Here is a 26,276-nt window from a genome sequence, read left to right as displayed (position 1 = left end):
CTCGAAATAGTAAAATGGTTTCCGAATGATAACTCAAGAATGCTTATGCCTAGGATCATGAAACTTCATAGGTACATTCATCATGACTGGCAGATGACCCCTATTGATTTTCAGGTCACTAGGTCAAAAGTCAAGGTCACAGTGACTCAAAACAGTAATGATGGTTTTCTGATGACAACTCAAGAATACTTAGGCCTAGGATCATGAAACTTCATAGGTACATTGATCATGACTGGCAGATGACCCCTATTGATTTTCAGGTCACTAGGTCAAAGGTCAAGGTCACAGTGACAAAAAACGTTTTCACACAATGGCTGCCACTACAACTGACAGCCCATATGGGGGGCATGCATGTTTTACAAACAGCCCTTGTTTCACCTTTTATTTACATTGTTAAAGAGTTTGACTGGAGAGTTTCTCTGGAATAATGACGTCATTTCATTAAAAAAATGATGTCATTTCACAGTAAAACAGAGCGACTGACAGATATTCAAGGTCACGTGGTCAACTAGCCTAAAAACTTTTGGGTTATTAGGATACCTGGTTATCAGGCTGATTATAAGGCATGTGACAGGATAAATAGAAATATCTGTTCTGACGCTACTTCATTGTACAGCTTTCATATTAATGAATGTTTTGCCTTTTTTCAGTATGAGCTTTTCCTCTGTTGAACACAAAGGTCATTGAATACTCTTCTTGTCTAATTGCCTTGTTTGAAATGTAATCATTTGCATATTTACAACATGACACAGATTTCTTGGAAGAGATCAGCTTGCTTACATGTAGTTATCATGCCCCAGCAGGGGGGGGGGGGGGGTGTATTGGAGTCACTCTGTCAGTTGGTTTATTTGCAAGCTCACATTTATATTTTTGAGCCAACTACTTCCACATTTCTCAGGCAATTTAAATAAAGTGTCTAATCTCCATGAAGTGCAGATGGTCAGGACACATTAATTTCCCAGTGATCCTGGTTATTCCTGCATTATTTGTCCTTGAACAGAGCTAACAAACCAGTGCTGGGATATTAGTCAACTTTGTGACAAAGCTGTATTTAAAAATATTGTGCCATTGCTTTACTAAGTTCTGAAATTTAATTGTGTCTTGTTCTGATAAAACTGGTCATAATGCATGTGCGTAATGTGCCGTCCAAGTTTAGCCTGTGCAGTCTGCACAGGCTAATCAGGGACAACACTTTCCGCTTAAACTTGATTTTCAGTAAGAAGGGGCTTCCTTGAAACTAAAAATACCATTAAAGCGGAAAGTGTCGTCCCTGATTAGCCTGTGCGGACTGCACAGGCTAATCTGGGACGACACTTTACGCACATGAATTAAGCCCAGTTTTCTCAGAACAAGACGCAATTTTACATACGATAAGATAGCCTCATGAGTATCAAAATTGTGTTCCTTAGGCATTCAGATCCTTGTAACTACATTTATATGTCACATCATGTCAAATTTGAACTTGCTTTAACAAATTTCGTTTAAATGCTTAGAGAAATTGCAAGCATTTCTGTTTTAGCAATGTTTTCTTTATCAGGAGCGAGACGATGAACTTCGGCGGAAGATTGAGGATTACCTTCAGTCGCCCACCATGCGCAACAACAACGCATTCAAAGCACTTGAGAGCGCCATTCAAAACACAAGTAGCATCTCATACGGGCTTCCACCCCTCACCCCCACATCGCCCCAGCCTCTACCCGGCACAGGTGAGCGCAAGAAATCTGCTACCCTACTGGAGATTGAGAAAAACCACTCTCTCTTCTTGGAAACACAGGGCAAGTAATGTACACTGAGAGTTGCTAAGTTTGCTTTTAAGTTTTTAAGGTCATGTGACTTGCTATACATTTTGCTAGAGATCAATGTCATGTGATTTAAAAAATTCTTTTCAAAAATGTATTATTAATGTTTTATATCATGTTTATGATTTAAAAGAATTATTGGTTAATTTCAACAAATTGTGTTCTTTTTCAAAGATTTTTTTAAATATCATAAATGAAAAATGCTACATAATATTTGCATAGAATCGATCACATGCCATAATTTGCCTGATAATTTTTTGAATGCTATAGATCAGATTATTAAATTACTAAAATTGTCAAAAATAAAAGTGTTAGTGATATAACAAGTTGAAATGAAATATAAATTTGTTCTTAGCTATTTAACATAAATGCTTTGAATGTGACTTACATTGTTTTTAGGAGAAATCTTTTATTTCGCCCCTTGACATTTTCACACAGAAATATAAACAAAATTGCTAATACTTTATAATCAAAGTTATTTTATTTCAATTGTATGTGGGTAATTTAGTGTAGGGCCCATGCAATGATATTTGTTCATTTGTAGGCCTATTGCCAGGCAGTAGAATGTTGAAACTTTGTTTATGTTTTCTCAAAATTCCACCAAGACCCTTGGTTTCAGTGCCTACACATATGGCTGTGTCTCAAACAATCTGGTTTAGTCCCAATATTTGGATTCAGTTATAGAAATAAATTTTGAAATTATAATATTGTGTAATACATTTATACACAATTGTACAAGATGTTTTCTGTGTATGTGTCATTGGGCATGCTTCATATCTTCTGCTGATAACCGAATGTTTTGTTTATTTCTGCCTCAAGGTAATAATTTAACCCAAAGAAAAACTGGCCACAACTCCTCAGTGTACAGAACCTATGGTGATAGCTCTAGTGAATGGACACTAACCTATCTAATACCCTCAGTGTTACTCTAATAATGTCTTGCAGTGTCTTTCAATTGAGTATAGCTTCGTGCAGCTAATCTAGATGTAAACAAAGAATAATATCAACTCATGTATTACGTAGACTAGATATGTTACTTATTTAACCTTTTCCCACTCAGAAACCAAGTGAAAAGGGCTATGTGCAAACAGCATAAAACCAGAACAGCCTGCGAGTAACTCGCAGTCTGTTCAGGTTTAATGCTGTTTGCTGCTTATCAATATCTTAGGCTTGTAAATGAGGCCATTAAAATGTGAATTTAGTAAGAAAAGTCTTTCATTAAAATTAACTTTCTAAGGGACTACAAATGCGTCAAAATACATATCTAAGTGGCAAAGGGTTAATATACCTTTCAGTTAACATGTAACTGACACATTCATGCTGCGGTAGTAATAATAATAAACATAAAAATGTGGGCAGATTAACAATTATAAAACAAACTGTCACCTTGAGTCAAACATGTGTCCCATTAAAAAAAATTCCCACATCTGAATTCATGATTGAGTCTGCATACGGATATTATTGAAGCTAAGAAAATAAGACACATTTATTAAAATAGGATCATTTGGTATTTAGAATGAGCACATTTTTTGTTATGGAAATTCAGCCTGCATGGTTTTCAAAGGCAGTTTTGTATCAGTTTGTAGCAGTTTTGTATCAAGTAAAGATATTGATGGGTCTCTGGTGCTGTATGTGCTGTATGTACTTTGTACATCATTTAAAGTACTAGTCTGTTTTTCACTTTCATGTATGTAACAGAATGCTTGATTGCCTTGCTATAACAATTTGTCATTCCTCATTGAAATTCTCAACAGGGAATAATACAGAAGTTCACTCTGTCATTGGGTTCACTGTTTCATTATGTATAATGGGTATTCATGAGTTTCTAATTAAATTCATTATACTTAACTTCTATGTGTATAGGTACATTTTTGTGTTATTCGTTAATAGCCCATAATTTATTTCTGTTTTCCATTTAATACCATTTACCAGTATTACTGTTTGACATGCGTAACTTTATGATTTTGTTCTCTTGTGCATTTGAAAGAGTGTTCCTGGTTTGAGAGGAAAATTTGGTAAATGAGCCTTGTTCTGAGAAAACAGGAATTAATGCATGTGCGTAAAGTGTCATCCCAGATTACTAAACAGGCTTATCTGGGATGACACTTAACGCACATGCATTATGCCCAGTTTTCTCAGAATGCGGCTCAAATGTTCATGTTCAATGTTCAGCTTGTTCACACCATGTTCAGTTACAGTTCTATATTGTGTTCAATGTTCTACTATGTTCATGTGTTCACTGTTTCTGTTCATGGTTATATTGTTCAAAGCACATAAATTTGATAAATGTTCATTTGTCCAATCTAATATAAATTTTCATGTGTCCCATTTGATAAAGTTTGCTGGTCTTCTCTGAAATTTTTTCACCTGTCCATGTGTTAGAACGACATGGTTACCATCAAGGTCAAGGTCATACTTTGAGATAAATGTTAGAATTTAACACTTCATTCTAAAAAACGACTTACTAGCTCCCTAATATTTGGATGCGTGTAAGTTTTTTAAAATAACGTTATCCAAGGATGTGTCACCCACAATGTGAGCCACAGATAGGTCACAATCCACAATTTATCAAACTAGTGTGTACAGTTGTATTATTAACATTCTTAATGGGATCTAACTTACTTCTATCAATTTTATTCTACTTTCCTACTGGTAATTATTGTTTTAAACACAATGTTTTTTTCTAAAATAATGCAATAAAAGGCTACTTGTTAATAAAGTCAGAATCTGCTATATTAATCTATATATGCAATACTTAGAATTCCGTAACTTACTGAAGGATTGTCCTTGTCACTGATTTTTTTTGTATTAGCCATTTGGTTAAAGGTTACATCCTATCTACATAATTAATCCTCATTTGTTTTTTAGTTCTCGGGTTTAAGATTGAACTAAGATGACAATTACAAATGTATTAATAATTCAGTGCCATAAACAGTACAGTATGATAATTTAGTTTCAGCCTTTCAGATATTACAGAGTGATTAAATAGTTGCCTCATATTTTAAACTAATTGATTGCATATTGTTGGTGAATGTTGTATATTGTCCTAACAGATCAAGCTAATGCATGTGTTACATGTTATTTTTAGTTATACAATCTCCTCAAGCACAGTTTTGTAACTTCAGGCATGTCAAAAGAGTATTTTGGTTCTTCATATTCACACATTTTAATGTAAATTCTTTCAAATGTTTACCAAAAACAGGTTTTTATCGCTCTGATTGTTATCCGTTTTTCCTCGTAAATGTTTCGTTGCAATCTTATTTTCTTTGGTTTGCATGCAATGCATGTTTGAATATCTTGTTTGATGAAACAATAAATCAAATATAAGTTGTGCATTATGGCGTAGAGCAGACAATGATATTCAAGAATAGAGAGATTGAGACACAGTGTTTTCAGTCAGAAATGTTTAAAAAGTCCAGATTATAATTAACTCTTTCTCGCTCAGTAACAACATGGAAATGGCTCTGTGCAAACAGCATAAAAGACTAACTCAGTAACAACATGGAAATGGCTATGTGCAAACAGCATAAAAGACTAACTCACTCAGTAACAACATGGAAATGGCTATGTGCAAACAGCATAAAAGACTAACTCACTCAGTAACAACATGGAAATGGCTATGTGCAAACAGCATAAAAGACTAACTCACTCAGTAACAACATGGAAATGGCTATGTGCAAACAGCATAAAAGACTAACTCAGTAGCAACATGGAAATGGCTCTGTGCAAACAGCATAAAAGACTAACTCAGTAACAACATGGAAATGGCTATGTGCAAACAGCATAAAAGACTAACTCAGTAACAACATGGAAATGGCTATGTGCAAACAGCATAAAAGACTAACTCACTCAGTAACAACATGGAAATGGCTATGTGCAAACAGCATAAAAGACTAACTCAGTAACTACATGGAAATGGCTATGTGCAAACAGCATTAAAGACTAACTCAGTAACAACATGGAAATGGCTCTGTGCAAACAGCATAAAAGACTAACTCAGTAACAACATGGAAATGGCTATGTGCAAACAGCATAAAAGACTAACTCAGTAACAACATGGAAATGGCTATGTGCAAACAGCATAAAAGACTAACTCGCTCAGTAACAACATGGAAATGGCTATGTGCAAACAGCATAAAAGACTAACTCGCAGTCTGTTCACGTTTAATGCTGTTTGCTTCTCATCAGTATCTAAGGGTTGGAAATGAAGCCTCTAAAACTTGAACCTAGTAAGAAAGGTCGTTAATTAAACATAACTTTCTAAATGACTACAAAGGCATCAAAACACGTATCTAAGTGGTAAAGGGTTAAATGAGGCCTACTGGAGAGTATCCCTTGCCCTGCATCCAGTCTGCTGCCCAAAACCTATACTCTAAGCCCAAGGCTATAAAAAATCCTTTCTAAAGATAAATTGTTGCCCTGGTAATAGTCCAAAAATAAAAATATTTCTGTGCATTTACCCCCAAAAACAACCCCAAACATGTAACATAAAGTCTGCTAACCCCTGATTTAAACTAAGACAGTTCTGTAGTACTAAATGTCACCCACATCTTGGCATGGATGAGCCAGGTGGATACAGATTTATGACAGACAAGTTCCCCATTCAGTTAGGATTTTCCTGTGAATTAATGGCATTAAAACATTCAAAGGTGCTTTACTTCAGAGATTTGGTGAAAATGAAATGTGCAGACTGCACAGACTAATATGAGACGACACTTAACGCATATGCATTAAACCCCCTTTTCACAGAGTGAGGCTCACTTCTATATTTTATGCTATTTTGCAGTACTCAAGCATGCAGACATTAAAAATTTGATCTCTACTGGTATTGAAGAGCCTCTACCTATTGGAAACATTTTCATTTGTATTAGCAGTTAATATCAGGGATATTTCACCAATAGCCAATATCAGTATATAAATTGTATAGTTCTTTTTAGCAGTGAAAACTCTATTGAGTTCCCTCCTTCAATGTGAAAGCAATTACAATATATTTAATAAGCGCCTTTTTTGCATATTGTAAAATCCTTTGTTTCCGTTTGTAAATTTGTCTTTTGAGCATCCAGATACAAGAGTGTTTTCTCCATGAAAGTCTTAGACATATCAAAGCAGATGAAGAATGTCATAGGAGATTGTCTTCACCTATAAAGACAGAAATCTGTGACAATCTTGCTACTGTTAAAATGTTCCGGATCTCTAGACACTCGTTAAAACCTTTAATCTGCTAATCAGTCACATTGGCTTTGTGCTGGAGCACAGGATTCTGGGTAACAAAGAGAAAGATGTATAATAATGGCTAATATGAGGGGTCCCAGGGGGTGGGGAATATGAGAGAAATTGCACACGTCTTGGAGACTAAGCTTCTGTCTGAGACTTACTGTAGGTGTTTCTAGACAACTGTCTTTGATTTACTACCACTCATACTGCTAAATCAATGGCCATTGATTTATATCACAGGACTGTCTCAATGTTCTTGTTTATTGAAAAAGTACTCGAATAAAGCATGATGGTGGTGTGTTACCTCAATCGTAAACTTGGGTTTTAATGATGGTATCTTTTTAAATAAAAAAACAAATGTTGCCTGTTGTTTATTTGTTAAATATTGACAATATTTTATCCTGATTTTCAGCTTTTTGGCATGTTGACATTGATGTACTTGTTGGTTGTAGTTTTTTTCAGAACACCCTGTAGATGAATTTCTTTAATTTATTGTCACACTCTAATGACTGCAAGTACAAAAACATGTTAAAACACTATCTCACATTATATATCGTAAACAACTCATATAAGTGCACTCAAATAGAGGAATAGTGTTAGAGAAAAAGTTCATCTTTTTATTTATTTAAATTTATATAATATTATTTGCTCAACTTATAATGGCATATAATTACAAAAGATATGGTTTAAATAAGGTTGCTGTTTGTTTTTCAAATTGAATATTTTACATTTACTTGGAAAATATGGTGAAATTATATCATATATTTTTTGCTTTTCAATTTAGAATTTTTAACATTTAAGAAGAGTAATAAAATGATTTTGTAAGTTGTGCTTATATGGTATAATTGCATAATAATAACGTCAAAAAGCTAGTCCATTTAAAATTCAGTTAATTGCCTAAGTGTATTATTTCATATTATTTACCTGATATCAGGTATTTTACTATACATGAAATAATTATTTAAAAAATATCAACCCTTTCTTGCTCAGAAGTGAAATTGTCTATATGCCATCAGCATAAAACCAGAACATCCTGCAGGTTAGTGGCAGGCTGTTCAGGATGTATGCTGTTTGCTGAGCATCAGTACCTTAGGGGTGGAAATGAGGCCATATAACTTGAATCAATTAAGAAACGTTTTTAACTTAATATGACTTTCTAAGCGACAACAAAAGCGTCAAAATGGGTATGAGAGCAGGAAAGGGTTAAGCTGCACATACTTTAGGTCAATATCATATAACAACAGATTTCTTTCACATTGAAGGAGGGAATGTTATCGAGCATGAGAGACGCCGTATAGAGGAGCTCCGTCGCCGGGCTGCTGACGAGGGGCGTGCCCAATGGGAAGAGAAGAAACTACGGGAGGCGAACTGTAAGAGCTTCAACTCACTGGAGTCCGAGGACTCGAGCATCTCCAGCAGCTGTGAGACACCTTCAGAGAGGGAAATCAGGTACATATTATCACTCTGTGTAAAATGTGGCTATATCATGTGCGTAAAGTGTTTGTCCCAGATTAGCCTGTGCTGTCTGCACAGGCTTATTAGGGACGACACTTTACACCCAATCTGTATTTTTGCCAACAGAGGGCTTCCATTTTTCCAGAATGTGGTACAGATGTGTGATTATTGTTGTAATGGTCAGCATTGGTACCTTAATTATTTAACATAGTATACAAACTTTATTTTACAAGTCTGTTGTTAAAGAAGCATAATTTCATTAACCTCTTTTAATATACAATTTCAGGTTCTTTTCATTTCTTTTCAATATTTTGCAGGCCCTTTATTCAAAGAACATATTTATTATTATATTTTATTAATGTTTACATGTTATTGGTATTGATTAAGTGTTAATTGCACCTAATTTGTTGCTTTTTGTTGTTGATTGTTGATTTTATGTCTGTTTTGTGCATGTTAGTGTGTGTTGTGTGTGTAGTTCAAAGTTCATGAAGTCCTTCAGCTCCAGAGGCTGCATTAGGTGTGGACCCGGAGTTTGTCCCAGCATTCTTGCCTAATTAACTTTTAGACTCTTGAAAGTTGGGGCAGATTTTCTATTCCAGCTAATTTTTTTAATGAAAGATTATCAATTGTGACTATCTTAGATTTGTGCAGTCCCGGATTACCCATAACTTAAGGCGGAGCTGGCAACTGCCTATGGGCCTCGAAAATTATAGGGGCCCCATATAACTGTGACGAAAGAAGTTTTCATTACTACAGCAATAATTATTGTTTTTAGCTCACCTGAGCACAACATGCTCATGGTGAGTTTTTGTGATCGCCTTTTGTCCGTCGTGCGTTGTCCATTGTCTGTCGTGCGGCGTCAACATTTGCCTTGTTAACTCTCTAGAGGCCACATTTATTGTCCAATCTTAATGAAATTTGGTCAGAAGATTAGTCTCAATGACATCTTGGATGAGTTCAAAAATGGTTACGTTCGCTTGAAAAACATGGCTGCCAAGGGGCGGGGCATTTTTCTTATTTGGCTATATATGGCTATAGTAAAATCTTGTTAACACTCTAGAGGCCACATTTATTGTCTGATCTTCATGAAACTTGGTCAGAAGATTCATCCCATTGTTCCTTATATGGCTATAGTAAAACCCTGTAAACACTCTAGAGGCCACATTTGTTGTCCAATCTTCATGAAATATGGTCAGAAGATTAGTCTTATTGATATCTTGGATGAGTTCGAAAATAATTATGTTTGCTTGAAAAACATGACTTCCAAGGGGCGGGGCATTTTTCCTGATATGGCTATAGTAAAATCTTGTTAACACTCTAGAGGCCACATTTACTGTCTGATCTTCATGAAACTTGGTCAGAAGATTCATACCAATAATAACTTGGACGAGTTCAAAAATGATGCTGGTTGGTTGAAAAACATGGCTGCAAGGGAGCAGGGCATTTTTCCTTATATGGCTATAGTAAAACCTTGTTAACACTCTAGAGGGCACATTTATTTTCCGATCTTCATGAAACTTGGCTAGAAGATTTGTCCCAATAATATCTTGTTATCTCAGGTGAGTGACTTTGGGCCTTTTAGGCCCTCTTGTTTTAATTCTTTATCTAATTATTATTATGTAGAATTGGCACTGGTAGGCTAATTTAAACCATTGAAATTGAGAGGACACTTTTTTTAGTAGGCCAACTAGGGGCGTGGGGCATGGGCCCCAAAAGCTTCACTGCCTATGGGTCTCCACAGCGCTAATTGACCTTTCGACAGCCGATTGATTGACAGGCTTATTAACCAATCAGATTACAGCATAGATTAGGCCCGTTACTATCCGCCATTTTGTCCGTCAAACTTGCCGTTGTCCGACACATAAGCTTATACGTAATTCTGTGTTTTAAACAAAGAAAATGGGTGAAAGGTGCTGTTATGGCACTTGTTATTCAGACACAAGTTATCCAGAACGGTTAAAAGATGGAAGTACGTTTTTTCCGTTCCCTCAACCGGGTACTAATCTTGAAAAATTCAAACGTTGGAATCGTCTTTGTGGTCGTCCACACAAACAGCTTAATCTCAACATATTAAGCGATCGCCCGAAAGCAAAACACAGTCGTTATAATAAGATACTACGCGAAAATAGAAAATTTAAGTTTTGCAACGGACACGTTATAAAAAAGAGTATAACTTTGTACTTGTTTATCCTCTATATAGACAAATTAGAAACGAAAATTTAAAACCATTTTTCAAAGGTGGCCAACGTTAAATAAATTTGACATTCTAATGCAGTCGGCAAATAAATAAGACATTATAAACTTTGCTAGATTTTTTTAATGCTAATGAAATCGTAATAATAAAGACAATCAGTTATTATTTTTAATAATATCACATATAATAAAACATTTTTTATTTCTTTCGGTTTAAGTCTTCCAAATTTAATTCAAGTTAAGAAACTATTTTCAAATGTGCAAGTAATTATCAATAGGGGCCAATAAGTGTCATTTTACACCATATGTGGGCTTTCTACTAATCCGTTATCAAAACAGATGCCTCAAACTGTGAATGACCCTTTGAAAACCCGGTCTGATTAGCGAGTTTTTTTGTACATGAAAATTCTTTCAACTTTTTATACGCCCGTATAAAATACGGGACGTATTATGTGAAACCCCTTGGCGGCGGGCGGGCGGGCGGCGGGCGGGCGGGCGGCGGGCGGCGGGCGGCGGGCGGAAGGCATCACTTTGTCCGGACTCTAATTCAAATTGTATTCATCCGATCTTCACCAAACTTGGTCAGCAGTTGCATCTAGTTGATATCTAGGCCAAGTTCGAATATGGGTCATGCCGGGTCAAAAACTAGGTCATAGGGTCAATAAGTGCATTTTCAAAGGGGCCACTTTGTCCGGACTCTATTTCAAATTGTATTCATCCGATCTTCACCAAACTTGGTCAGCAGTTGCATCTAGTTGATATATAGGCCAAGTTCGAATATGGGTCATGCCGGGTCAAAAACTAGGTCATAGGGTCAATTAGTGCATTTTCAACGGCGCCACTTTGTCCGGACTCTAATTCAAATTGTATTCATCCGATCTTCACCAAACTTGGTCAGTAGTTGCATCTAGTTGATATCTAGGTCAAGTCCGAATATGGGTCATGCTGGGTCAAAAACTAGGTCAAAGGGTCAATTAGTGCATTTTACTTTGTCCGGACTCTAATTCAAATTGTATAAATCTTATCTTCACCAAACTTGGTCAGTAGTTGCATCTAGTTGATATCTAGGCCAAGTTCGAATATGGGTCATGCCAGGTAAAAAACTAGGTCATAGGGTCAATTAGTCCATTTTCAACAGCGCCACTTTGTCCGGACTCTTATTCAAATTGTATTCATCCGATCTTTACCAAACTTGGTCAGTAGTTGCATCTAGTTGATATCTAGGTCAAGTTCGAATATGGGTCATGTCGGGTCAAGAACTAGGTCATAGGGTCAATTAGTGCATTTTCAACGGCACCACTTTGTCCGGACTCTAATTCAAATTGTATTCATCCGAAACTTTTAAACAACTTTTTATCCTGCGTCAAAGTGGTATGGGGGTATAAGTCACATTCAGTGACAAAGCTCTAGTTGGGATTGGGAACATAGCCGAATTTCGGCTATAAAATCGGGAAAAAAAAACCCCTGATATAGCATGATGTCCGCTCTCTAATTGAAGTAGTTTTCGTCTGATCTTCACCGAATTTAGTCAGATGTTACGTCTAAATGATATCTAGGTCAAGTTCAAACATGGGTCATGCCGGGTCAATAACTAGGTCTCGAGGTCACTCAGTGCATTTCAAGCATTGAGCATGGTGTCCAAAACCTTCGAACGGGCGTATCTTGTGACAGTTTGACACTCTTGTTATATTTTAAACATTGCAGAAGATAGTTTTCGAGGAAATAATAATATATAATAATATATTGTGTATGTTACTTTTTTGACGACTTTGACTTTGTTATACGATTATAACAATGCGCATGGGTCATTTTGACCAAACGCATTGTAGATATGTGTTATGTCGGATTTCAATAAAAACGTTCTTCGTCTTCTATTATAATAAATTTACTTACCTGTGCCACATTTGCGATGTTGCCATCGGTTGCAAAAATTAACGGCTTTTAATTAAAAAACTGAAACATCTATTACTCAAGGAAAAATATTGTGACTAACGAACAATTCATACTGTATGCGATAATTGGCGATAATTTTGCCGACTTTGATGATAAATTTAACGGCTTTAAAGTAGACTAATAAAAAAGTTTTGACTATTTAATAGATATGATAATTATATTCAGCACCACTATTCAATGATAATAAAAACTATTGTATGGCCTTTCTGGTATACCATGAGGCCTTTTTGGTTCACTTATGCGGCCGATTCGCGTAGCCATTTTTATGACGGACTTCGGCGGAGTGACCCCCCTTGAAATCGGTGGGCGTGGCTTCACTCTCGCTGTCGAAAGGTCAATTTTACATTGGATGTGCATGTACCCACCACTGAGCTAATCAGACATCCACTCAATGGGACACTGTTTATTTGTCCCCAATGTTACAAGTCATGTTTGAACAGTTTTCTTGGAAATTTTTTGCCACCTTACAGTTCTTGCCGTGATTTTTTGAGGAACTTTAAGACTTTCTGTCCTTGACAGCTTGTAACACTTTATGCTTAAAGTGTGTTTTGCAAGTGACAGCTGATAACACATGGCAGCTTAAAGTGTGTTTTGCAAGTGGTAAATGACAGAGTGATCCATCTGTGCAGTTAGCAGTGATCCCTGCGTATACAGAAAACACTTAGTGGAGATTTAACTCTTACGTGTTTCTTGGCCGTAAATCACCATTTATAGCCGATAACTTCCACAGATCACAATCAAGTCTAAAATGAGGATAAATACAAAACCAATTGCATGGAAGAGATAAATACAAATCCAATCGCATGGCAGAAGAAAGTTTCCTTGTCTATGTTAAATTGTTAGGACAGCTAGCTCTGTCATTGCAAAGTTTTTGTGTGATGACTTAGATCTATATATGAATGTGTTGTATTTTATTTCAGCCTCTACCTGAGAAAACAGGGCTTAATGCATGTGCATAAAGTGTTGTCCACAATAAGCATGTGCAGTATGCACAGTCTAATCAGGGACACCTTTTTCTGCTTTGTTGATTGTTTTGTATGCCCTCGGATCAAAAGATCGGGGGCATATTGTTTTTGGTCTGTCTATCTGTCTGTCTGTCGTTCTGTCTGTCTGTCATTCATTCATTCATTGTGTGTGTCCCAAAACTCTAACCTTGGTTAAAGTTTTGCAGTAACTTTTGCATTATTGAAGATAGCAACTTGATATTTGGCATGCATGTGTAATCTCATGGAGCTGCACATTTTGAATGTTGAAAGGTCAAGGTCATCCTTCAAGGTTAAAGGTCAAATATATGGCTTCAAAGCGGCGCAATAGGGGGCATTGTGTTTCTGACAAACACATCTCTTGTTGTCCCCTACCGATAAAACTGGAGGGGACTTATGGTTTGCGCTGTGTCTGTCAGTCAGTCTGTCTGTCTGTCACACTTTTCTGGATCCTGCGATAACTTTAAAAGTTCTTCATATTTTTTCATGAAACATGAAACATGGATAGATGGCAATATGGAGATTATGCACGCCATTTCATTTTGTTCCTACGTCAAGAATTCTGGTTGCTATGGCAATAAAAAAAAATAATTCTGACAATGGTGGAGTTTCACGGGTAGGGGACAATATTGCTTGGCAATCTCTTGTTTAATAATAAGATACTTCTGAGCATTAAAAAAAATTTACATGCAGAAAGTGTTTCTTAATTAGCCTTTGCACACCACACAGGCTTATCTGGGATGACACTTTGTGCACATGGATTAAACCCGTTTTCCCAGATTGTGGCTCATGTTATTTATTGAGAGGTTATGATTTTCTTTGCTACTTAATCCTTTCCCACTCAGAAGCAAAGTGAAAATGGCTATTTGCAAACAGCATAAAACCAGAACAGTCTGCGAGTAACTCATAGTCTGTTCGGGTTTTATGCTGTTTGCTGCTCATCAGTACCTAAGGGTTGAAAATGAAGCCTTTAAAACTTGAACTAAGTAAAAAAAGTCTTTAAGTACATTTAACTTTCTAAGGGACTACAACTGCGCCAATATACGTATCTAAATGGTAAAGGGTTAATCAACAGAAGTCTATGACTTTGTTGTTATGCATTTCTATGACGCAAGTCTAAATAATTCAGCATACAGTGAGTATCAATTTATTTTATTCCTTTCTTTTGATTGAGGGAGAATCTATAAACCAATTACAATAAATACAGGTTATAAATGGTGTAAATATCTAGAATTATGTGCCATTATAAACAGTGCTCAATTCAGAATAAATAAGTTGCACCATTCATGATTATAACTTGCTGTAATGAAAATAATCCCTATTAACTCTGCCATCAATAAATATTCAGTTTGGATCAATATTTATTTCTATGCATTCTTCATTCAACCATCATAGAAAATGTAAGGCTACCAATTATGATTTATTTATTTTTAGTCCTTCAATTTTTTTTACTTTACCTGTATCAGAAATAAAGACTTTTGTTGACTCTTAACAATAGTTTATGTTGTAAGGTCTTGTGAGTTTGCTGGCTTGTGGTAAAACTAATAACTAAACCATAACCAAGCCTTTGAAGTGTCTAGACTGTTATATCAATGTTCTTGCAAACAATTAAGGTAAAATAGTGAGTCAGAGTTGATGGTTAGAGAAGCACTTACTATTTTTACATCATTCAGAGTCATCCATTGTGGTATTAACAGTCCAATTGTGTTTTACTTTGATTGTAGATTCTAGTACGATGAAGATCTGATATACTAAAGTGGATCCTGGGTTTTCATGATCACTTCCAGGATTTATATGATTGCATTAACATATAAAGCAGGTGATATCTCTTGTATTGCTGATTACTTCCTGAATATTTATCACTTTTTTAAACTGTAAATGGATATCAATTTGTCCAACTATTCTAGTCCCCATCACGAGTGCTGTAAAAAATACAGTATTTATTATTGTAGATATTTTTTCCAATTTTAATGTTTTATGAACCATCATATTTTGTTGTTATCTTTATCAATAGACACAGCAATATCAATGAAAAAATTAATTGGTACAGCAATAAGATATGATAGCTACGATAGTAAAGCTGTAAACTTATACAGTAAATTTTTGTTAAACATTAATCAGTCATCTTATAAGATGTGCATGAGAAAATGGGGCTTAGTTAAAAACCCTTTTCACAGAGCACAGCTCATTTATCATCTAACCCACATCAAATGTGGTACTTACAATGATTTCCAGCACCAGGAGGACTATTATGTTGACATTTGAGATGTTTTTCTCTTCCTCATTGCAGTACAGTTTTGAAGCCAAGAAGATAGTAAACAAAATGATTGAATATTTTTGTTTTACTCTTGCAATTATTCTTCATTAGCTAGATGTACGCAGATTCCCATTGGCTTGCTGGAAAGTTGTACAAACAATAAAAAATTACTTTGATTACTTTATTTTAAGTGCTTTCAACGCTGCCAAACAACACATTTATGCTTTCAATATTAAAAGAATGATTAGATTAACTGAACATACTAAAACAGTTGAAATGTATTATTGACATGGTGGTTCTAATACAGAATATTACATGAAACACAGAATTCCCATTGTGAAACTTTCATTTCGGAGTCTGGCAACTTGATTTGTTGGTTGTATGTCAGTCTGTCAGTCAGTTTGTCCTTGATTTGTTCTTGTGTTGGTTGTATTCTGTTTGTCCTTGATTCGTTCCTAATTTTGTAAGTTATACACTTATGATCAATGCAGGTAGATGATTGGACGGAATAATGACACAATTAAGACGAGAGAAAAGATTTATGAGTTATTATTGTTCTGTAATACTTGCATTGTATTGCTCAGTGGAGAGTGTAGAAGTTCTTGTTTATCAATATGTAAGTTAATTGACATCGGCCTCTCACAAAGGGTAACCCTTGCAAGACAGCAAAAGATGCAGTAAAGGTAATAATCTGCCACTCTGGAATGTATTGTTTATTAATGAACTTGCTAATTGGATTGTTTATTGGCAGGATAAACTGGAGGCTAGTGATAATGGTGATGATGTTTGTCATGTATGCCTTTGTACAAGAGTAAATAAGCAAGGCTCAAATGTATGTGTTATTTCTTTGTATAATCCTTTAACACTTAGATATGTATTTTGACGCATTTGTGGTCCCTTAAAAAGTTAAATTTAATTTAAGTCCTTTCTTACTAGATTCAAGTTATTAAGGCTTCATCTCCAATGCTTATATACTGATGAGCAGCAAACAGCATAAAACCTAAACAGACTGCCAGTTACTCGCTGGCTGTTCTGGTTTAATGCTTTTTGCCCATTTTTACTTTGCTTCTGAGTGGGAAAGGGTTAAGTCTGTTTACCAATACGTGGGGTAGATGCTGTCAGATTAAAGTCCCCTTGCAATAAAAACTTGGTTACACCCTGGCATCTGTTGCTGCAACATTCTGGTACAAACATTTCAATTATTTGCAAATGAGAGCACAAGATTACTTATACTTTTTTACTTTGATCCATTTTAAGCATCATTGTTTGAGTAGATTATAATTTTTCACATTTGGAGCCATAATGAAAATTGAGAGAATGAGTTTTTTTTTTATTAGCCTCGCACAGGCTAATCATGGATGACACTTTCAGCTTGTACAGGATTTTTGCTAAGAAGAGACTTTCTTGAAACCAAAAATACCATAAAAGCAGAAAGTGTCGTCTCTGATAAGCCTGTGGCTAATATGAAAACGACACTTTAAGCACATGCATTAAACCCCCTTTTCACAGAGCACGGCCCATATCATTAAAGTCTCAAAGTTCTGCAAATATAAAAGTTTTCATCTTTAAATTTATTTCTTCAACATGAAAAGAGTTGTACATGATGATTTATTTTTTGTGGCATTTTCAGACCTTACCATTGTATAATTATAATGACTTGAAAGCTTTAAATTTGTCCATGATATGAGTGTTCCTTTGGACACTTAAACCAGTTTCAGACCTAGAATCAGTGTGACTTTGACATGTTTTGAACCCACTGGATTGCTTGATGTTGTCTAGACTTGATGCAGCCATGCCCGCCCACAGTTTACCGTTGCACCAGATTGCAAAGCGTTGGTTATAGTTGGAACTATAAAGTACAAATCTGTCTTAAGGAATCGCGCCGTAAATGTCTCGTATCAAGGCTGTCTCCAGTTGTTAAGATGGGTCTTAAACACTGACTGTGAATTATTGATGAATGTTGCAGAAATATATCCAAACTGGAAAGTACTTTACCAGCATTGAGGCTGTTGGCGACATAATCTCCGTCTGTATTGAGTCTTCCTGCTAGAAAGGGTTCCAACAATACTTCAAACACACCGGGAATGTTTGATGAAACGATGTCAATTGTAAAGATTGTGTTGTAGCAATTGTTTTTAATTCCATATTTCAACTAATTAATGCATGCACAATTTTATTATACCCCCACAAACAAAGTTTAGGGGGGTATATAGGAGTGAGCTTGTCGGTCGGTTGGTCTGTCCGTCTGGCTATCTGTCTGTCGGTCCGTATACTCGGACCCCACTGTAGCGCGGCATTCATTGTATCGCGCTTTTTTTATAACACTAAATATTTCGCTTCCACTGCCACCTAGCGGTTGTTTACGTTAGTAACTCCTTACTTTCGTTTTCTTTTTGACATATTTCCAGCGAAAAGATGTTCCGAGTCGCGGTAAGTTGCTTTATTTATGTATCGGAAATGATTTTCTAATTGATTTCATCATTTTCTTGCAGAGTTGTCTTAAAAAGTGTTAACTTTCCTAAAAATACGTTTGACAGTTTGCGGTCGTCTGTAAAGTTTGACAGTCACGTCACTTCCGCTGTTGAATAAAAAATCTACGGAAGCGCATAGTTGTCAAATATTTTAAAATTCTGTGCAAATTTAAGCAATCATTTGCAAATGCAAATTTTAGAATTGATTTTTGATTGCATGACAATGTAAGAGAATTTGAACTAATAATTTTGTTCTCTTTTTCAGGAACCTCAACAAAAAAAACAGCGTCTCTTGTATGACAGAGAAAATCTCCAGAGGGCGTTTGAGGCCACTTTGGGTGGTGTTTCTGCGTACAGAGCCTCAAGGATGTACGCTGTACCAGAAACAACCCTTAGGGATAGAATTAAAGGTTGCGTTGATGTTGAGGCAAAAGTTAGACACGAGACCATTTTCACAATAGAGGAAGATAAGAAGTTGTACGACCACGTGACCTATATTGCTGAAATTAGATTTGGGTACACCAAGAAATCAGTACAATATATGGGGAGAGATTATGCCGAGTCTATGGGAAAGACAATGAAGCCAGACCAAAAATGCCTTAGTGACAACTGGTTTTATGGATTTTGCAAACGCTGGCCTGAACTGAAGTCATCAAAACCTCAAAAACTGGATCTTTCAAGAGCGAAAACATCAAGAGAAACACTAAATAAATACTATGATGAACTTTTCAATGTACTAACAGAGAACAAAATAATAGATAAACCTCAGAAGATATTCAATATTGACGAATCTGGTGTCAATGGTGAACACACCCCACTAAAAATCATCTGCAAAAAGGACACTGTGCCACAAAATATAACCTCTGCAAGATCATCCACAGTAACCATCATAGCAGCTGGTAATGCTGCTGGTCAAAGCGTTCCACCATACTATGTCTTCCCAGGACAACGCTGGAATGATGAATTTTTGAATGGAGCATGTCCAGGGTCAGCAGGGGAGATGTCGAAGTCTGGATGGTCTAATACATCAGTGTTTCTGAACTATCTGACGAAACATTTCATTGCCTATGTTCCTACAGACAGCGAACATCCCACACTCATATTGTACGATGGTCACCGCTCACACATTTCATTAACATTGGCTGAATGGGCAAAAGCGAGCAATGTCATCCTTTTGTTCTGCCTCCACACTCAAGTCATGTAACCCAGCCCCTGGATGTAGGCATTTTCGGGCCTTTCAAAAAAAATATACTATCAAGAGTGTCAGCACTTCATGAAGTTAAATCCTGGCTTGAACAGTACCAAATACTATATTGCCCAACTTACAGCAAAGCCCTATCTGAAAGCACTTTCTCAAGAAAATTTAATATCAGCATTCAAGAAGACTTGAATATCACCATACAACAAATTAGCAATTAATGACTCCCAGGTAGCACCATCTACAATCTTCGATAAACTGGATATAACCATGGAATCAACAACACCAAGTGAAGGAACACCAAACCTGATGCAGAATGCTGGTGATGCCAAACAAGCTTCTGAATATCCAGCTGTTGATTTCTTTTCCAAAAAGACAATCACTCAGGCAGTTAAGCCCAAGCCTAAAAGATTTGTGCCTCCATATAAAGTAACAGGCAACATGATGGCCGAAAAGAATGTTCAGCAGCTAACAGCTGCAGCCAACAAATCAACAGTCGCTCGTGATCCTGAAGTTAAAAAAAAGGACACACAAAGGGGACCTATACCAAGTACATCTGGACTCAGCAAACAACAGGTGCCCATTTTGAGTCCTGAGGATGCAAACAGTGATGAGGACATTGAGACTGACTCTGAATCATGATGCGTTTGCATTAGATTTGAGCCTGCAGACATTGACAATTTCCCATACATAACATTGGTTACATGGGGAAAATGTGACAAATGTCCACATTGGACTCATTTAAAATTATGTACAAATGTGAGAATAATACGAAGGGACACAGAATTTCTGTGTCCACATTGTGAATATACATGTTTACAGTCATTTGATTGAAAACACAGATTAATTCTCTGTGTAAAAGTTTAAAAATGAACTGATTAAAAATGTTATTTTTGATAAAATTGTGATTTACATTGTTTATAACGATAACATAATATGTTATGTACCCTATTAAAATTTTATGACAATTGTTGCCCACCATATTTGAAATTTTTTCCTTTTGTAATATTAGCGCGATATAATGGAGTGACCTAGATTTTACGGACGATTTGACAGGTTATGACCTTTATGCTTGTACGTCTCTAATTCTCACACCAAGTAAAATAAATGCAATTGTTTTGTGAAATAATGATTTTTTTAGGGATTGGATAAAAACTTTAGGTAATATATTGGCTTTTTTGCAACCAAGTAATTGATTTTCGACAAGTACCGCGATACAGTGGGGTCCCATGATATTAAGTGCCCGCTCTCTAATTCAAGTTGTTTGCATCTGATCTTCACCAAACTTGGTCAGATGTTGTATCTAGATGATGTCTAGGTCAAGTTCGAAAATGGGTCATGCCGGGTCAAAAACTAGGTCACGGGGTCACTTAGTGCGTTTTTTAACATTCAGCATGGTGTCTGCTCTCTAATTCAACTCTAATTCAAGCAGTTTTCATCCGATCTTAACCAAACTTGGTCAGAAGTTTTATCTAGATCATCTTAAGGCCAAGTTCGAACATGGGCCATGCCAGATCAAAATCTAGGTCACGGGGTCACTTAGTACATTTAACACATTCACAATGGTGTCCGCTCTTTAATTCAAGTTGTTTTCATCCGATCTTCACCAAACTTGGTCAGATGTTGTATCTAGATGATGTCTAGGTCAAGTTCGAATATGGGTCATGCTGGGTCAAAAACTAGGTCATGGGGTCACTGAGTGCATTTTTTAACATTCAGCATGGTGTCTGGTGTTTTTTGTGAAGAAAACATGCAAAATATTCTGTGTCAATGCGGCATGTGGGGGTATTCGTCACGTCTGTGACAAAGCTCTAGTTTATTACTTTAAACACCAAAAAATGTTCATTCTTGTTTTGGTAGATATTAATTTATATACTGTGAATTTCAAAGTTGATGTCAGGTCATTCAAAGTTGACATCAGGTCGTTCTTTGAGTGAGGCTGCACTATGTTAGGGTTCGGAGTTTGTCTGTGCCTAACATACTTACTAGACTGTCAAAAGTAAGGACACATTTTGCAGTATATTAGCAAATACCAGCTATACATTTTTGCTACAGGATATTCAATTCTGAAGTTACCTTAATGGTTGTGTGTATGTTGGGTGGGTTAGGTTAGTACCCCGGAAGAAGCCACACCTGTCATATATGTTGCCTGAGGAGCAGTGTCATATGCCAACCACTGTACTAACCAGACAGGTCATTGATATTGCCATTGTTATGGCAGCCAAAGTCCTTATAATGTTTACCTGAAGTGAAAGTAGAACAATTTTTTGACCTTGACATTAAATCACAGAATTAGTTATCATTTTAAAAATATAATGGTATATGTAAAATAGCGTTTATCTATGAGCATTCTAGAAATTTGAATACTTGTTAAACTCAAATTTCCTTTTATATAATTATTAACTGAAATTTTGTATAAAACATTTGTATGCCCCCTGGATCGAATGATCAGGGGCATATTGTTTTTTGGCCTGTCTGTCTGTCACTCTGTCCCAAAACTTTAACCTCGGTTAAAGTTTTGTGATAATTTTTGCAATATTGAAGATAGCAACTTGATATTTGTCATGCATGTGTATCTCATGAAGCTGCACATTTTGAGTGGTGAAAGGTCAAGGTCATCCTTCAAGGTCAAAAGTAAAAAAATACAATCCAAGGGAAGTAATAAGCTTTAAAAGGGAGATAATTTCTAAACCTGCCAAATGATATATTGACATTTTATTTCAAAGCTGCGCAATACGGGGCATTGTGTTTCTGACAAACACATCTCTTGTTAAAATTGATTTTTTACAAAGTGAAGACGGCAATTCCTGGAATTTCTTATCTAAATAGATGCACTTTTCTCATGATATGTGTATACCTATCAGATACAGGTGAGGCATTGATTGACGCTAGACATTATAATTGGGCTGTGCTCTGGGAAAAGGGGGTTTAATCAGTGCCCCAGATAATTATTTGGGAAATAGGGTTTTCACCCATTGATTTTGAAAAAAAGGGTGATTTCATTCTTGAAATGGGGTGAAATAGGTTATAAAATTGCATATCTTAAAATCATTGCTGCTTTACTTCTGTTGAAGCTGCACACTTGTATTGATTCAATAAAACTGTAAACTATCATAATTAACTTGAATAAAGTGATGTTTTATAACATCTTTAATCCTTGAAACTGTCCAAAATATAAACTTTAAACTTAAAAAAAATACCTAACAAGAATGATTCGGCACCTATTGGCTCTTGCTTTCTTGGTTGGAAAAAGTTTGCGATTGACTGATATTTTTATGCAACTATGGCAGATGTCTTTCGACCTCTCTTACATTTTTATTTTGCATCATAATAGAAACTGAAAGTACCGACGGTTTACAATACATGCACAATGAGAAAAGGATTAAGTCAGATTGAAAATGCATGTATGTCCTACCAAAAAATTTGGTCAGACGCTTTATTTAAGTATGAAATATAGTCCACAGAGGTTTTGAATTTAACATTTTTAAAGGGTGTTAGCTTATCTGAGGCACTGGTTTAATGCCTGTGCATAAAGTGTCTTCCCAGATTAGCCTGTGCAGTCCTAAACTGGATTTTTGCTAAGAAGAGACTATTTAAACAGAAAATGACAGCGGAAAGTGTTGTCTCAGATTAGCCTATGCAGACTGCACGGGCTAATCTGAGACAACACTTTACACACAGGCATTAAACCCCCTTTTACAGACTCGGGCCAATTACATTGACTTTTCAAATACTGGTTGAGATGGGTGTTTAATTAATGCAATTCATTATAAAAATGGCCCCATCAGTGTGGACACTTTATAAGAGATTCCTTTAACAGTTTTGTACTCTTATTTGATTTTGTTAGATATAATTAAGGAAAACATTTGGTTCTCTGTCACACAAAAGTTAGATAAAGAAGTCTTACATAACGCTCTAAGAATTAGCCTGACCGACATTGTGTGGAAGTTCTTTCACACAAAGAAGAAAAGTTTCAGTTTCTTATTTGTATGGTTACAGTTAATCTGTTTGTTGGTGTTAAAAGTTTTTTTGCAAAGTATAGTCTGTCTGCTTTATCCTTGTAAGCTTGAACCTTTTCACTTTGCCATGCAGTAAAGCTGAGCCTGTCCTTCAAGTTGTTAAAATTAAATATGTGGACACTCATATGCTGTAATATGTTGAGGATCTTAAAATTCTGTAGGGAGGGGGATAAAGCCTGAGGGTGATAATGTCTGAGGGTGATTATGTCTGAGGGGGATAATATCAGAAGAGGAAAATGTCTGAGGAGTTAATGTCCTGGGGGGAATATGTGAAAGTGGGAATTATGCTCAAGGGGTATTATGTCCAAGGAGGATTATGTCCAAGGGGGATTATGTCCAAGGGGGTTATGTCCAAAGGGTATAATTTCTAAGGGGGGATTATGTCCATATAGATAATGTTTGAAGAGGATCATGCTTAGGGAGTATTATGTCTGTTAATTCTTACTGGCATAATGTTACATCCTCAAGTCTGGGAAGGTTTTCCAAATGTTCAACATTTTATATGCACATTTAAAAGGTGCTTCTCTTTATAGCGATTGCAATAAGTTGATACAATATCCATGGCAACCAAAACTGTTTACATGTAGCATACTCATGCCAAGCTTGAGCACTTCTGAATGTTAAATGCCTTTTTCCACTTACAATGGTTTTAAAGAATTGATTGTGATTAAATCTGCATAGATGAGTCAACTCACTTTACTCGCATATCCCAATACTTTGTCAACAAATCTCACTTACATGTCTTCATCACAGAAATAATTCTTGATTAAAAAACTATGAGAGGCCTTCTTCACCGACTTTTCTCCTGGTTTCTGTTCTCCAAAGTGGGCCTGACCTATGAGACAGTCTCTTTGTGGACATACATCATTGTATATGTGTACTTTTGGTTGTAAACATTGTTTTGAGTTTTAAACCAAACTTGTTTTTAATACTGTTTTGCAGAGTTCTTGCTAGAATTTCCTGGGGAAAAAAACAGGGGTTACACCAGCAGAAATAATTGTGTTAAGAATCAAAATCCTTAATTTTATGGCGTCCTTATTTTTAAAATGTGTGCAAATACTCTGTATGACATTTTTGTTGAGAACCCTGCAATGGAGAAGTACAAGATGTTATTTTCATGTAAGTCACAAAGTGGCTGTCCTGGTTTGAAATGTTGTTAAATGTGGTACCATGTCAAGACCTAAGTATCTGGAGGCATGAAGTTCAATATTTGATCAATAAAAATATCTGTTGCCATAAAGGAGATATGATTCTACTTGTTTACCGAAATGAGCTGAATATCTTATATAATAATTTTCCCTCATTTGAGCATTAAGAATTTATTGTGATGAATTTTACTAAAGTGTCGATTGGGGGGTTTGTTATTATAAAATAATTATGTTATAATACTAATTGAATCATTTTATAATAATTAATATTTACACATAACTTAAATAATGTCTGTTGTATAATTGCAAAATTAGTAATCAAACAAATAGAATAATCACTTTATTTGATAGTTTCTCTTTGGTTTTGTGCATTTTTATATCATAAAGTAATATAAGTGATGTTCTGTGAATGTCGTTATTTAAGAGACAATTTGGTTTGCCTACATTGTAATGGTAATATTAAAGCACTGTGATACCATGTTCAAGTTCATGACTTAAAAGTGTTGACTTGAGGTAACATTTTGAGGCAAATCAGGAAAGTGTTGTATCTTATTACCTTGTTACTTGGAAGAAATCCTCCATGTATTTATTCCTTGAACTTCTGTCCCTGCTGGTTAGCTAGAAGGCTAGGTCACAGATAATTGGACACTACAGGGTGTGCCATGCGTTTACTTCACATTTGTACATCAGTTAGAGGACAATTACTCACATGTATCTCTTGTTAACCATTTGCCACTTAGATACGTTTTTGAAGCATTTGAAAGTCCCTTAGAAAGTTTAATTTAATTAAAGACCTTTCTTACTAGATTCAAGTTTTAAAGGGTTCATTTCAAAACCTTAGCCACTGATGAGCAGCAAACAGCATAAAACCTGAACAGACTTAGTTACTCACAGGCTGTTCTGGTTTTAAGCTATTTGCACATAGCCATTTTCACTTTGCTTGTGGGTGGGAAAGGGTTCAGGAACTTGATAGAGAAGGTGCAGGAGCCGGTCAGTCACTGTGGAATGATTAATCGAGCTAATTTGAACTAATTTTACCCAAACGTGGTACTTAAATTAACTCATTTAGTCACATACTTAATTTTTTACCTTGAAGGATCTAATTAAGCAGCGCTCTGTAAAAAAGGGACTAAATGGAAAGTGTTCACCCAGATTAGCCTGTGCTGTCTGCAAAGTCTTATCAGGGATGGACACTTTAGGCTTTTATAATATTTTTGCGTTTATAGAATGTCTCCTCTTAGTGCAAATCCTGCTATCGCTGAAAGTGTTTATTTTTTGAAGCTTATTAGCTTGTGAGACTGCAAAGGCTAATCTTGGAACACTGTACAAACAATAGGGCCTGAAAGGCCCAAAGTCGCTCACCTGAGATTCAAAGGAACTGACCTGTTCTGTGCAGCCCAAGATGTCATTAGAACAAAATGTTCTTACCAACTTTCATGACTAGTGAACACCCTGGCAGCCACGTTTTTCAACAGACCAGAACCATTTTCATACACATCCAAGATATTATTTAAACCAATATACTGACAAAGTTTCATGAAGATTCTTAAGTCCATATAAGGAAAAATGCCCCGCCCACTGGTGGC

At 36.0% G+C, this 26,276-nt stretch overlaps 1 protein-coding gene across 12 annotated transcripts in view; it reads left to right on the top strand.

Annotated features, from left to right (window-relative positions):
- The window catches only part of LOC127867827 (pleckstrin homology-like domain family B member 2), a 125,514-nt gene that overhangs the window by 71,153 nt on the left and 28,085 nt on the right, over positions 1-26,276 (top strand). For 10 of the 12 annotated variants that reach the window (XM_052409314.1, XM_052409304.1, XM_052409305.1 and 7 more), the window contains 2 exons: positions 1,538-1,775; positions 8,276-8,462. In XM_052409314.1, the coding sequence (XP_052265274.1) occupies positions 1,538-1,775; positions 8,276-8,462 (425 nt within the window). Of the gene's footprint in view, positions 1-1,537; positions 1,776-3,786; positions 3,815-8,275; positions 8,463-26,276 lie in introns of those variants that run through there. The other 2 variants (XM_052409315.1, XM_052409313.1) reach the window with 2 other exon arrangements.

Source organism: Dreissena polymorpha, chromosome 2, assembly GCF_020536995.1.
Source record: "Dreissena polymorpha isolate Duluth1 chromosome 2, UMN_Dpol_1.0, whole genome shotgun sequence".
Classification (NCBI taxonomy): Eukaryota; Metazoa; Mollusca; class Bivalvia; order Myida; family Dreissenidae; genus Dreissena; species Dreissena polymorpha.
The sequence above is the reverse complement of the archived record's forward strand: the minus strand, read 5'-3'. Positions and strand labels throughout refer to the sequence as shown.